The sequence below is a fragment of the Ranitomeya variabilis genome, chromosome 3 (genome assembly GCF_051348905.1).
Source record: "Ranitomeya variabilis isolate aRanVar5 chromosome 3, aRanVar5.hap1, whole genome shotgun sequence".
Classification (NCBI taxonomy): Eukaryota; Metazoa; Chordata; class Amphibia; order Anura; family Dendrobatidae; genus Ranitomeya; species Ranitomeya variabilis.
In genome coordinates this window covers 373,306,584-373,321,698 of record NC_135234.1, presented here as the reverse complement: position 1 = coordinate 373,321,698, position 15,115 = coordinate 373,306,584, and the positions used below count along the sequence as shown (strand labels likewise).

Sequence of the window (15,115 nt, the reverse complement as noted above, 5' to 3'; positions counted from 1 at the left end):
GTTCATTCTTTGTGCGGAATCGCGGGGATTCCGCACGCATAGGAATGCATTGATCCACTTACTTACCGCATGTGGCTATGCCCACCATGTGGGATGTAAGCGGATCATGTGCAGTTGGTACCCAGGGTGGAGGAGAAGAGACTCTTCTCCAGGCCCTGGGAACCATATAATTGTAAAAACAAAGAATTAAAATAAAAAATTGTGATATTCTCACCTTCCGGTGTCCCTCACAGCGTTCCCGCTCCTCGCGATGCTTCCATTCCCAGGAATGCTTTGCGGCAATGACCTGTGATGACGTAGTGGTCTCGCGAGACCGCTACGTCATCTGGGGTCATTGCCGCGAGGCATTATTGGGAATGGGAGCATCACAAGGAGCGGGAAGGCTGCCGGGGACGCCGGAAGGTGAGAATATCACGATTTTTTATTTTTTTAATTATTTTTAACATTAGGTCTTTTTACTATTGATGCTGCATAGGCAGCATCATTAGTAAAATTAGTAAAAAGTTGGTCACACTTGTCAAGCACTATGTTTGACAAGTGTAACCAACCTGTCAATCAGTTTTCCATGTGATGCTACAGATCGCTTGGAAAATGCTAGCATTCTGCAAGCTAATTACACTTGTAAAACGCTAGTGTTTAGCAGGAAAACGCATGCCAATTCCTTTCCACAACATGTGCACATACCCTCAGGATCCAAAAGTTCAGCCTTGCTTCCACCACAGAAGCATGAACAATGCAAGGTGTTAGGTCACCAATGCATCACATGTGAAATCATAAAACATTTTTGGAAAAAAAGGCAAATTTAACAAATTATTTAGTGAAAAAAAAATTTTATTTATGAAAAAATAGTGACTTCTGAACAAAAAAGTTAATAAGTTCATGGAAAAAATACATAATTACAAATGTAATAGCAGCAGGGGGAGTTGATTTTGTTTGGACTAGACATGGGCGAAACCGAATAGGAAAGTTCGATGTCCGTACCTGACACCTACTGTCTGAGCTCAAGTTAAGGAGAAAGCATATGCATCAAAGAAGGGGATCACCAATGGAAACAAAGTATTATACAAGAATGCTTTTATTGGAAACCACCACATACAAAACCATTAAAAACATTTAAATAGTCACAACTTGGACTACAATCCAAAGAGTATGGGTCATACAATAATGTGTGCAATACACAAAAACCCTACATGCCATAATGCTTCGTAATGAATGTCCCCCCTGAACAATGAAAGCCAGATGCGAAAAGTAGCAAATATGAATGAGTAAATGCAGACTAATGAAAATTATAAGGTGTATACCTGCTGCTATCATAAAAATAACATAGTGATCATACAACACATCCCATGTGAGGGGATTATGACCCATACTCTTTGGATTGTAGTCGTAGTCCAAGTTGTGACTTTTTTAAATGTTTTTAATGGTTTTGTATGTGGTGGTTTCCAATAAAAGCATTCTTGTATAACACTTTATTTCCATTGGTGATCCCCTTCTTTGATGCATATGCTTTCTGTTTAACTTGTATTCTGTTGTTTTGTATGCATCGGGTGATCCCAGTGCTGTTGTATTCATTGACGGTGCCCGCTTCTACATATATAACTACTGTCTGAGCTCAGCGCTGCACCGTGAGACTTTCCCACGGTGCTAGTGGGGATCTCACCGAGGTCACGGCAGTTCAGCCCGGCTGGGAATGCAGCCTTAGTGACCGGCGGTAACCTCTATGATGTCACCGGTCACTGACGCTGCGCTCGCAGCAGCTCATTCACCAGTGGTTCTCAGCCTGGACGGTCGCATCTTGACACCCTTCCAGGCTGAAAACTTTTTATTTCCCAGACATGGATTACGACGTGGGACAGAATGATGGACAGGTGAGGGATATGGTTGTTTTTTAAAATTTCTGTTTTATTACAGGAGAGGTGGGATTCAGTGAAATTAGGCATTAATTGAGTATAACTGTGTTTTTTATTTTTAAATAAGTGTGTGTTTTTTTATTTAAAATAAAGGACTTTATACTTGCTGTGTCTTTATTTACAATATAACTATAGGATTAGTAATGGATAGGAGTGTTATAGACTCTAAGCCGTGGGCTTCATGTCACCGGACAATACAAAGGTGACATCAACCCCACAAATATGAACCTCACTTGCCACCGCTACAGGGCAAGTGGGAAGAGCCGGGCAAAGCGCCAGAATTGGCCAAGACATTATGGTTTAAACTTGAGAAAATTACAAAAATAAATGGGCTTTAGATCCTGCTGTACATGCTTTTTTTCACTAAAAACGCAGCCAAAACTGATGGCAACGTTTTTTGCTGCTTTTGTACACTTGCTCATTGCTTTCTATGGGTGAACAAAATGCTGCAAGAATGCTGATAGAAGTGACATGCTGCAGTTTTAAAGAAGCAGCAGTTTTCCAATTCATTCCTGGAAAAAAAAACAATGTGGTGAATGAGATTTCTGAAATCTCATAGCTTTTGCTAGTACTGTAAAAAGCAGCTTTAATTTGCATACAAAACGCAGCAAAAACGCAATTTATGAACATAGCCTAGTGGTCACATGCCAATGAGCTACAGTTCCTGCTTCTCTGAATGTTAATGTTAAAGGGAACCTTTCACCCCCTTATAGGTATGTAACCTATCAATATATTCAGCATGATATAGTGCCTGAAGAAGAAGACTATCCCTGGAAAACCCCTAGTCTGGAACACCCCCTTTAATGATAATACCAAATTATACATTGGAGAGCCACAGCTACAGCTAGTACAGCTGATCAGCAGGGTGCTGGGTGTCAGACCCCACTGATCAGTTCTTAAAGGGAACCTGTCACTAGTTTTTTTTCTGATATAACCTACGGCCACCACCTTTCAGCCCCATGTGACAGCCTTGTATGATGCTGCACATGTGACTCCAATTCGTCCTGCAATGCCAAAAAAGACCTTTTATTATACTCACCTACGGGGAGGTCCAGTCCGATAGGTGTCTTTGGAGCCCCAGACTCCTCTCTTCTTGTGATGCCATCCTCATTCTCTGCTTCGTGTGGGTGATGCAACCTACGTCATCCACACAGTGTCCCCCTTCACGCTTCTGCGCAGGCGCACTTCTCGCTGTCCTGATGAGGGCAGAACAAAGTACTGCAGTGTGCATGCACTGGTGCTTTTTTTTACCTTTATTGGTGCATGTGCACTGCAGTACTTTGTTCTGCCCTCAGCAGGGCAGAGAGAAGTGCGCCTGCGCAGAAGTATGAAGGGGAATGCTGTGTGGATGACGTAGGACGCGTCATCCACATGAAGTACAGAAGGAGGATAGCATCTCAAGACCAGCGATGCCCAATGGGGCTGAAAGGTGTTGGCTGTAGGTTATATTGGAAAAAACTGGTGACAGGTTCCCTTTAACCCCTTCATGACCCAGCCTATTTTGGCCTTAATGACCTTGCCGTTTTTTGCAATTCTGACCAGTGTCCCTTTATGAGGTAATAACTCAGGAATGTTTCAACGGATCCTAGCGATTCTGAGGTTGTTTTTTCGTGACATATTGGGCTTTAATTTCTGAGTTTATTTGTGAAAAAAACGGAAATTTGGCGAAAATTTTGAAAATTTCGCAATTTTCACATTTTGAATTTTTATTCTGTTAAACCAGAGAGTTATGTGACACAAAATAGTTAATAAATAACGTTTCCCACATGTCTACTTTACATCAGCACAATTTTGGAAACAATTTTTTTTTTTGCTAGGAAGTTATAAGGGTTAAAATTTGACCAGTGATTTCTCATTTTTACAACAAAATTTACAAAACCATTTTTTTAGGGACCACCTCACATTTGAAGTCATTTTGAGGGTTCTATATGGCTGAAAATACCCAAAAGTGACACCATTCTAAAAACTGCACCCCTCAAGGTGCTCAAAACCACATTCAAGAAGTTTATTAACCATTCAGGTGTTTCACAGCAGCAGAAGCAACATGGAAGTAAAAAATGAACATTTAACTTTAAATTTTTTTTATTTTCCCAAGGGTAAAAGGAGAAACTGGACCACGGACGTTGTTGTCCAATTTGTCCTGAGTACGCTGATACATCATATGTGGGGGTAAACCACTGTTTGGGCGCACGGCAAGGCTCGGAAGGGAAGGAGCGCCATTTGACTTTTTGAATGGAAAATTAGCTCCATTGTTAGCGGACACCATGTCGCATTTGGAGAGCCCCTGTGTGCCTAAACATTGGAGCTCCCCCACAAATGACCCCATTTTGGAAACTAGACCTCCCAAGGAACTAATCTAGATGTGTGGTGAGCACTTTGAACCCCCAAGTGCTTCACAGAAGTTTATACCGCAGAGCCGTGAAAATAAAAAATAATTTTTCTTTCCTCAAAAATGATTTTTAGCCCAGAATTTTTTATTTTCCCAAGGGTAACAGGAGAAATTGGACCCCAAATGTTGTTGTCCAGTTTGTCCTGAGTACGATAATACCCCATATGTGGGGGTAAACCACTGTTTGGGCGCACGGCAGGGCTCGGAAGGGAAGGCACGCCATTTGGCTTTTTGAATGGAAGATTAGCTCCAATCATTAGCGGACACCATGTCGCGTTTGGAGAGCCCCTGTGTGCCTAAACATTGGAGCTCCCCCACAAGTGACCCCATTTTGGAAACTAGACCTCCCAAGGAACTAATCTAGATGTGTGGTGAGCACTTTGAACCCCCAAGTGCTTCACAGAAGTTTATAACGCAGAGCCATGAAAATAAAAAATAATTTTTATTTTCTCAAAAATGATTTTTTAGCCCACAATTTTTTATTTTCCCAAGGGTAGCAGGAGAAATTGGACCCCAAAAGTTGTTGTACAGTTTCTCCTGAGTACGCTGATACCCCATATACAGTCATATGAAAAAGTTTGGGCACCCCTATTAATCTTAAGCTTAATGTTTTATAAAAATTGTTTTTTTTGCAACAGCTATTTCAGTTTCATATATCTAATAACTGTTGGACACAGTAATGTTTCTGCCTTGAAATGAGGTTTATTGTACTAACAGAAAATGTGCAATCTGCATTCAAACAAAATTTGACAGGTGCATAAGTATGGGCACCCTTATCATTTTCTTGTATTAAATACTCCTACCTACTTTTTACTGACTTACTAAAGCACTTTTTTTGGTTTTGTAACCTCATTGAGCTTTGAACTTCATAGCTAGGTGTATGCAATCATGAGAAAAGCTACTTAACGTGGCCACTTGCAAGTTGTTCTCCTGTTTGAATCTCCTCCGAAGAGTGGCATCATGGGCTCCTCAAAACAACTGTCAAATGATCTGAAAACAAAGATTATTCAACATAGTTGTTCAGGGGAAGGATACAAAAAGCTGTCTCAGAGGTTTAACCTGTCAATTTCCACTGTGAGGAACATAGTAATTAAATGGAAGGACACAGGTACAGTTCTTGTTAAGGCCAGAAGTGGCAGGCCAAGAAAAATATCAGAAAGGCAGAGAAGAAGAATGGTGAGATCAGTCAAGGACAATCCTCAGACCATCTCCAGACAGCTGCAGCATCAACTTGCTGCAGATGGTGTCACTGTGCATCGGTCAACTATACAACGCACTGTGTTTTTTGCCGCCATGCATAACGCCTTTTTGTATTACCGAACAACTCAATCTTGGTTTCATGAGTCCACAGGACCTTCTTCCAAAAAGAAATTGGCTTCTCCAAATGTGCTTTTGCATACCTCAGCCGACTCTGTTTGTGGCGTGCTTGCAGAAACGGCTTCTTTTGCATCACTCTCCCATACAGCTTCTCATTGTGCAAAGTGTGCTGTATAGTTGACCGATGCACAGTGACACCATCTGCAGCAAGTTGATGCTGCAGCTCTCTGGAGGTGGTCTGAGGATTGTCCTTGACTGATCTCACCATTCTTCTTCTCTGCCTTTCTGATGTTTTTCTTAGCCTGCCACTTCTGGCCTTAACAAGAACTGTACCTGTGTTCTTCCATTTCCTTACTATGTTCCTCACAGTGGAAATTGACAGGTTAAATCTCTTAGACAGCTTTTTGTATCCTTCCCCTGAACAACTATGTTGAATAATCTTTGTTTTCAGATCATTTGACAGTTGTTTTGAGGAGCCCATGATGCCACTCTTCGGAGGAGATTCAAACAGGAGAACAACTTGCAAGTGGCCACGTTAAGTAGCTTTTCTCATGATTGCATACACCTAGCTATGAAGTACAAAGCTCAATGAGGTTACAAAACCAAAAAAAGTGCTTTAGTAAGTCAGTAAAAAGTAGGTAGCAGTATTTAAAACAAGAAAATGATAAGGGTGCCCATACTTATGCACCTGTCAAATTTTGTTTGAATGCAGATTGCACATTTTCTGTTAGTACAATAAACCTCATTTCAAGGCAGAAACATTACTGTGTCCAACAGTTATTAGATATATGAAACTGAAATAGCTGTTGCAAAAAAAACAATTTTTATAAAACATTAAGCTTAAGATTAATAGGGGTGCCCAAACTTTTTCATATGACTGTATGGGGGTAAACCACTGTTTGGGCACAAGTCGGGGCTCGGAAGGGAGGTAGTGACGTTTTGAAATGCAGGCTTTGATGGAGTGGTCTGCGTGCGTCACATTCCATTTGCAGAGCCCCTAATGTGCCTAAACAGTAGAAACCCCCCACAAATGACCCCATTTTGGAAACTAGACCCCCCAAGAAACTTATCTAGATATGTGGTGAGCACTTTGAACCCCCAAGTGCTTCACAGAAGTTTACAACGCAGAGCCGTGAAAATAAAAAATCATTTTTCTTTCCTTAAAAATGATGTTTTAGCAAGCAATTTTTTATTTTCACAAGGGTAACAGGAGAAATTGGACCCTAATAATTGTTGCCCAGTTTGTCCTGAGTACACTGACACCCCATATGTGGGGGTAAACCACTGTTTGGGCACAAGTCGGGGCTCGGAAGGGAGGTAGTGACGTTTTGAAATGCAGGCTTTGATGGAGTGGTCTGCGTGCGTCACATTCCATTTCCAGAGCCCCTGATGTGCCTAAACAGTAGAAACCCCCACAAGTGACCCCATTTTGGAAACTAGACCCCCAAGGAACTTATCTAGATGTATAGTGAGCACTTTGAACCCCCAAGTGCTTCACAGAAGCTTATAACGCAGAGCCGTGAAAATAAAAAATCATTTTTCATTCCTCTAAAATTATGTTTTAGCAAGCAATGTTTTATTTTCGCAAGGGTAACAGCAGAAATTGGACCCCGATAATTGTTGTCCAGTATGTCCTGAGTATGCTGGTACCCCATATGTGGGGTAAACCACTGTTTGGGCACACGTCGGGGCTCGGAAGGGAGGGAGCACCATTTGACTTTTTGAACGCAAGATTGGCTGGAATCAATGGTGGCGCCACGTTGCGTTTGGAGACCCCTGATGTGCCTAAACAGTGGAAACCCCTCAATTCTAACTCCAACACTAACCCCAACACACCCCTAACCCTAATCCCAACCCTAACCCCAACACACCCCTAACCCTAATCCCAACTCTAGCCATAACCCTAATCACAACCCAACCCCAACACACCCCTAACCACAACCCTAACCCTAATCCCAACCCTAACCCTAATCCCAACCCCAACCACAACTTTAACCCCAACACACCCCTAACCCTAACCATAACCCTAACCACAAGCCTATTCTTAATCCTATTTCCAACCCTAGCCCTAATTCCAACCCTAACTCTAATTCCAACCCTAACCCTAAGGCTATGTGCCCACGTTGCGGATTCGTGTGAGATTTTTCCGCACCATTTTTGAAAAATCCGCAGGTAAAAGGCACTGCGTTTTACCTGCGGATTTACCGCGGATTTCCAGTGTTTTTTATGCGGATTTCACCTGCGGATTCCTATTGAGGAACAGCTGTAAAACGCTGCGAAATCCGCACAAAGAATTGACATACTGCGGAAAATACAGCGCAGCATTTCCGCGCGGTATTTTCCGCACCATGGGCACAGCGGATTTGGTTTTCCATAGGTTTACATGGTACTGTAAACCTGATGGAACACTGCTATGAATGCGCAGCGGCCAATCCGCTGCGGATCCGCAGCCAAATCCGCACAGTGTGCACATAGCTTAATTCTAACGCTAACCCTAGTTCTAACCCTAACCCTACCCCTAACCCTACCCCTAACCCTAACCCTACCCCTAACTCTAACCCTAGTTCTAACCCTAGTGGAAAAAAAAATATTTTCTTTATTTTATTATTGTCCCTACCTATGGGGGTGATAAAGGGGGGGGGGAGTCATTTACTATTTTTTTATTTTAATCACTGTGATAAGTTTACCACAGTGATCAAAATGTACATGGAACGCATCTGCCATTTTGGAAGATGGTGGCGCCCAGGGAGAAGACGGACCGACTTCGGGAGGCTCGGTAAGTATGAGGGGGTGGGGTGGATCGGAGCACAGGGGGGTGGATCGGAGCACAGGGGGGGATCGGAGGACAGGGCGAGCGGACAGGAGCATGGGGGAGCGGACAGGGGGACGGAGGGGGTACCGGACAGAACGGAGGACTGGGGAGGAGATGGGGGGCGGTGGGGGGGGCAGAACATGATTTCCAGCCATGGCAGATGCTATTGCAGCATCGGCCATGGCTGGATTGCAATATTTCACCATTTTCATAGGTGAAATATTGCAAATTGCTCTGATTGGCTGTTGCACTTTCAACAGTCAATCAGAGCGATCGTAGCCACGTGGGGGCAAAGCCACCCCCCCTGGGCTGAAGTACAACTCCCCCTCTCCCTGCAGATCGGGTGAAATAGGAGTTAACCCTTTCACCCGATCTGCAGGGACGCGATCATTCTGTGACACAGCATATGCGTCACAGGTCGGATTGGCACCGACTTTCATGACGCATACGCTGTGTCACAGGTCGGGAAGGGGTTAATGACCTCTCCGAGGGATAAGTTATCAATATCCTTTGCCCCGTCATGTTTTTACCTACTACAATACAGATTTCATGGCTCCCTTTGAGTATGATACCCTCACAGTGAATTTCCCTCCACAAGCTCAGTATGGTGTACCCAGCGTGATCTCAGTACGCAGTATGATGGTCCACAGCTCCCTCTATACAGTATGATGTTCACGCAACCCCCTATAAACAGTATGATTTACTAACAGGCCTCGTATACACAGTATATTGGCCCACAGCCACCTATACACAGTAGGGTGGCTCCCTACAATTCCCTATATGTAGTTTGATTTACTAACCGGCTCACTATACACAGTATGATTCCCCCCACAGCTAACAATATGCAGTATTGTGGCCCCACAGCTCTTTATATACAATTTGCTATTTCACACAGCTCCCTATATAGAGTATGGGGGCCAGCATAGCTCCTATATGCAGAATTATAGCACCCACAGCTGCATATTTACAGAGTGATGGCTCCCAATACATAGTACAATATCCCCCACAACCCTGTATACAAATATGTATATGATGGCCCTCACAGCTAAATATACCCAATGTTTTTCTACACAGCTCTCTATACAAATTATTATGGCACCAACAGCTCCCTATATGCAGTATGACGTCCCCAAAGGTCCCATTATACAGTATGTTTTCCTCACAGTTCCCAAACACATGATGGTCCCACAACCCGTATACAAAGTATGATGCCCCCAGCTACCTATACACAATATGATAGCACCCAAAGCTTCCCTACATACAGTATGATGTCCACACATCTCCCTATATACAGTATAATGGCACCCACAGCTCCCTATACACAGTATGATGTCCACACATCTCCCTATATACAGTATAATGGCACCCACAGCTCCCTATATTCAATATGATGGCCCTCACATCCCCTTATAGTATGATAGTCTCCACAGCCCCCAATATACAGTAAAATGGCCCCAACTCAATTATATACAGTAAATGCCCTCAGGACTCACTATATACAGTATGATAGCCTCCACAGCTCACTATATACAGTATAACGGCTCCCACTGCCTTCACAAGAAAAGACTGACAAAATAAAAAAACCCCTCAGCTTACCATGTGTCCTTTATACGCTGCTTCGGTCTCTGCAGCATGTGGCCTGTGGCTTGGCACAGCAAGCACGATTTAGTGGCTTTCAGTCTCAGATGCACAGCCTGAATGGCAGAGGAAGGCACCAACAGCTCTCTCATCCTCTATTACATCCTCTATTAAATTCAACAGTATCTGCATGCTGAGGATGCAGATACCGTTGAAACCCAGACACTGGGCGTTCATTATAATGTCTGCGGTTATGGTGGCCATTGAAGGAGAGGCCTGACCACTGGAAGGTTCTGCAGTCCACCCAGATTGGGCCCTTCATGTTTATTTGCACTAAAATGTGGTGTAGTATGATGCCCTTCTGTCTCTTTCTGAAGCTGTTTGATCCTCCAGTATGAGCTTCAGTAGATTAATCTTATTCACAGACTATAATGCGACTGAAGATTAATCACTGATCCCAGGAGAGATTAAATCATTTGGTGTACTTAATTCTCATTCATGGTAGCATATCTTGGGACAATATATTTTTTGTAACTAACATAATAAAATCCTATTTGCACAAGATCCAGCGATCAGTGGATAACTCATACTGGAACTAATGCCTTTATTTGTCCTCACTAGGGAGAGGATGGGAGTGGAGAGTGGATACCTCAGTATACAGCACATTATGCTGCTGTATAACCATAGGAAACACGTACATAGCTCAGTGCTGCTGATGGAACATATTGCAAGGATGCATTTTTAATATTTTGTGGTGACTAAAATAACTGACCCTAATACTTGCACCCTTCTGCTGTTCAGATCCTAATCTGGGATTACAGTAGGGTTTAGTATGACTCCTATTATTTGAATAAAATAGGTATGCAGGTTTTGCATCTGTAATCCTGATGCTTGTGTTGTTTTGGTGATTTGCTCCTATTATTTCTAGCCGGATCGATCACTATAGCTGATGATGTATGGATATGAAACAGACTCATTGTAAAGGTTTGCCACTGTCATATTTTACCATAAACGTTATACGTGTGTGGGACGCCCGCCAGGGCCATGGGGCGTTCGGTACCGGGTCCAGTACTTAAGGGGAAGTGTCACGGCGGCGACCCCTTCCGTGGTCCTGGGTTCCCATGTAAAAGGGATATTGATTAAAGTTAATGTTCGCGACGCCACCTGTGGTATTCGGTCAGTAGGGACCGACGCTGCTTAAAGGGGTCCTCTGGGGTGATGGTATGGCAGCTAGATGGTATAACTTCCCACAGGTGAAGTATGTCCCCAGGGTATTTACCCTGGTTACCATTGTAAAAGTAAAAAAAAAACAGTACATACTCACCTTCTGATGTCTGTCACGTCCCCCGCCGGCTGCTTCCCTGCACTGAATGTGTCAGCGCCGGCCGGCCATAAAGCAGAGCACAGCGGTGACGTCACCGCTGCTGCCGGCGCTGACACATTCAGTCAGTGCAGGAAGCTCTGAGCAGCAGCGCGTAACCCTGTGGACGCTGGGGGATGTGACAGACATCAGAAGGTGAGTATGTAGTGTTTTTTTTTTACTTTTACAATGGTAACCAGGGTAAATATCGGGTTACTAAGTGCGGCCCTGCACTTAGTAACCCGATGTTTACCCTGGTTACCCGGGTGCTACAGGGGGACTTCGGCATCGTTGAAGACAGTTTCAACGATGCCGAAGTCGTTCCCCTGATCGTTGGTCGCTGGAGAGAGTTGTCTGTGTGACAGCTCCCCAGCGACCACACAGCGACTTACCAACGATCACGGCCAGGTCGTATCGCTGGTTGTGATCGTTGGTAAGTCGTTTAGTGTAACGGTACCTTTACTGAGAATGGCCGATACTACTGATACAATTCTATGCAAATGGGAGGAACCAGCAGAGTCTACATAGAATCTTATCAGACTGCCGTCTCCTATCTCAGTAATGGGGAAGTCTGCACTGAATGCAGATTTTACCTCAGAACTGAGAATTTTGATAATGACTGATCAGTTCTGTCAGAAAAAAGCCGGGGTCACACTTGTGAGTTCAATGCGAGAAACTCGCGTGAGTCTCTCGCATCAATACCCGGCACTGCCGCCGGCACTCGGGACTGGAGTTTGCAGCTGCATGTATTTCTATGTGCGAGTTTCATCAGCGTGCTCTTTTGTGCATACCAAGACAGTTTTATCTGATGCTCAGCACTCCTGCTCTTGTTTTGTCATCTCACCAACTCACCTAGAGTAATGTTTTATGTATTTTACATATCTCTGCTAATTTTGTATTTCATAAAGAACTTTTTTTGATATCCCTTTATCTCGTGTTGTCTAGTCTATTTAGCTAGTCATTTAAGTACGTATATCGACGTTATTGGGGCATTTAACTCAGTTGTTCTCTGTAGGTTTATAATATTTAGGAGTTGCCCCCTCTTTACTTTTGTTACTTTTGTATTTTTACTTGGTGAACATTTGTGGTATGATATCCTTTGTTAAACTAATATTACCCTGGATGGAGAAAAACAAGATCAAAATTCCTAATGATACCTGTGGCCTGCTGGGGTAAGTGACGGAGTCAGCGACTTTGTGCGCCATCACAACTGTTAACAGTGTGAGTGTGTTGAGAACAGCGATTCTGTTAACAACGTAGCAGATGAGGCAGCCCACGACCAGACAGGCCCTTCTGGCATTTGCCAGAATTGCCAGACGGCCAGCCCCGCCCTGGTGCACACATTGCATGCTGTGGAAAATTCCGTGCGGAAACGCAGCGGTTTATTTTCCCTAGCATGTCAATTCTTTGTGCGGAATCAGCAGCGTTTTACACCTATTCCACTATAGGAATCTACAGGTGTTAAAACGCAGGCGAATTCCGCACAAAATCCGGGCGGAAAAATCCGCAATGGAATCCGCAACGTGTGCACATACCTTAGTGCTGCTAAAGGTGGCTCTTTTAGGCTACTTTCAAACTAGCGTCGGACGACGCACGACGAATTGCGTCGTTGTGACGTACCGACGCTAGCAGTGAATGCGCCGCACAACGGGGGCAGCGGATGCTGTTTTTCAACGCATCCGCTGCCCCATTGTGAGGTGCGGGGAGGCGGGGGCGGAGTTCCGGCCGCACATGTGCGGTCGGAAAAGACGGGAACGACGCACCAAAAAACATTACAAGCAAAGTTTTTTGGTGGCGACGGTCCGATGCAACACGACGCAACCGTCGCACGACGGTTGCGACATGTGGCAATGCGTCGCTAATGCAAGTCAATGGAGAAAAAACGCATCCTGCAAGCACTTTTGCAGGATGCGTTTTTTCTACAAAACGACGCATAGCAACGTGCAGTGCACGACGCTAGTGTGAAAGTAGCCTTACTTAAAAACGCCCTGGGGGGTGACAGGCTCCCTTTAAGGCCGGTTTCACACGTCAGTGGCTCCGGTACGTGAGGTGACAGTTTCCTCAGGTACCGGAGCCACTGACACACGTAGACACATTAAAATCAATGCATCTGTGCAGATGTCATTGATTTTTTGCGGACCATGTCTCCGTGTGCCAAACACGGAGACATGTCAGTGTTCGTGGGAGCGCACGGATTACACGGACCCATTAAAGTAAATGGGTCCGTGTAAAACACGTACCGCACACGGACGTTCTCCGTGTGCCGTGCAGGAGACAGCGCTCCAGTAAGCGCTGTCCCCCCCACATGGTGCTGAAGCCGCGATTCATATCTTCTCTGCAGCAGCATTTGCTGTAAAGAAGATATGAATAATCCATTTTTTAGTGGTATTTCGTGTTTAAAATAAAGCTCCATGTCCCCCCCCCTGTGCCCCCCCCCCCCCCCGGCTGTTCTGAAAATACTCACCCGGCTCCCTCGTTGGCTGTCGCTGCTTCCTGTCCTGGCCGCACCTTCTACTGTATGCGGTCACGTGGGGCCGCCGATTACAGTCATGAATATGCGGCTCCACCCCCCATAGGGGTGGAGCCGCATATTCATTACTGTAAATGAGCGGCCCCACGTGACCGCATACAGTAGAAGGTGCGGCCAGGACAGGACACTGCGAGGGAGGTGGGTATTTTCAGAACAGCGGGGAGGGGGGGGGGGCACACAGGGGGTGGGGCCATGGAGCTTTATTTTAAACACGAAATGCCACTAAAAAAATGGATTATTCATATCTTCTTTACAGCAAACGCTGCTGCAGAGAAGATATGAATCGCGGCTTCAGCACGATGCAGGGGACAGCGCTAAACTTTAGCGCTGTCTCCTGCACGGTGCGTGTGGTACCCAGTGGGCACACGGGAGGCACACGTGTGCCACACTGATGTGCCACAGAAACGCAGGGGCACACGGACACGGATAATTCCGGTACCATTTTTTTCCGGTATCCGGTACCGGAATCATCTGGACGTGTGAGACTGGCCTAAGATAAATTTGGCTCATTGGTTCAAACAACTCGGTATGAATAAATCCTACAGGTTTGTGCAACCAAAAAGCGGGTGGGACCTCCAGTCACCCTAGGAGGACCGATTGTTTTTTTTTTTTTTACTAGAGGTCAAAAGGGTTTTCAGGAACGAAATTGGTGACCGTGACCTGTGCATAGTGCTGCGCTACCGCTGGCTGACGCTAGATGTCGTCTTTCTCCCAGCTCTGCAGTCGTAGTTCCGTGAATGGCCGCCGTGCGTCCGCCCAGGCTCCACACTCCCAGGTGTAGTACCCTATCGCTCGGCTGGGTGTCCCCTTCCCTCGATGCTGCCTGGGCGGAGACAGGAGCCGGAAGTCGGATCCACAGGCACCGGACTGACCGGCGGGCACCGGGAATACTGCGGGAGAGAAGTTCGCCATGTCCGGGTATATCCCGGGACAACTCCCGGTGGATCGTAACCAGGAGCATGAGTTTGTTCGGGCATATGAAGGAGTGCTGGAGAGATATAAAGGTACATGACCGGGGGCGGGACGGTGTGTGCCCTGGCTGGTACATGTGGCACAGCGCTGGGCACTTACATGGGGCTGCCGCAGGGCATGGGAAGACGCTGCTTGTGCGCACAGCTGATGGGAGTTGCAGTGACAGCTCTGCGTGACAGGCTGCTGATATGACAGGCTGCATACTATGGCCGGGCAGTGTTACCATGGCTGTGGTGTACAGTGACAC

The 15,115-nt window shown here is 45.3% G+C and overlaps 1 protein-coding gene across 9 annotated transcripts in view; it reads left to right on the top strand.

Annotated features, from left to right (window-relative positions):
• Positions 1-15,115, top strand: part of MACF1 (microtubule actin crosslinking factor 1) — a 377,759-nt gene that overhangs the window by 106,230 nt on the left and 256,414 nt on the right. The window contains exon 1 of one of the 9 annotated variants that reach the window (XM_077295958.1): positions 14,740-14,900. The exons of the other annotated variants lie outside the window; for them this stretch is intronic. Coding sequence (XP_077152073.1) covers positions 14,807-14,900 — 94 coding nt within the window. The 5' untranslated portion in view covers positions 14,740-14,806. Of the gene's footprint in view, positions 1-14,739; positions 14,901-15,115 lie in introns of those variants that run through there. 9 annotated transcript variants of the gene reach the window in all.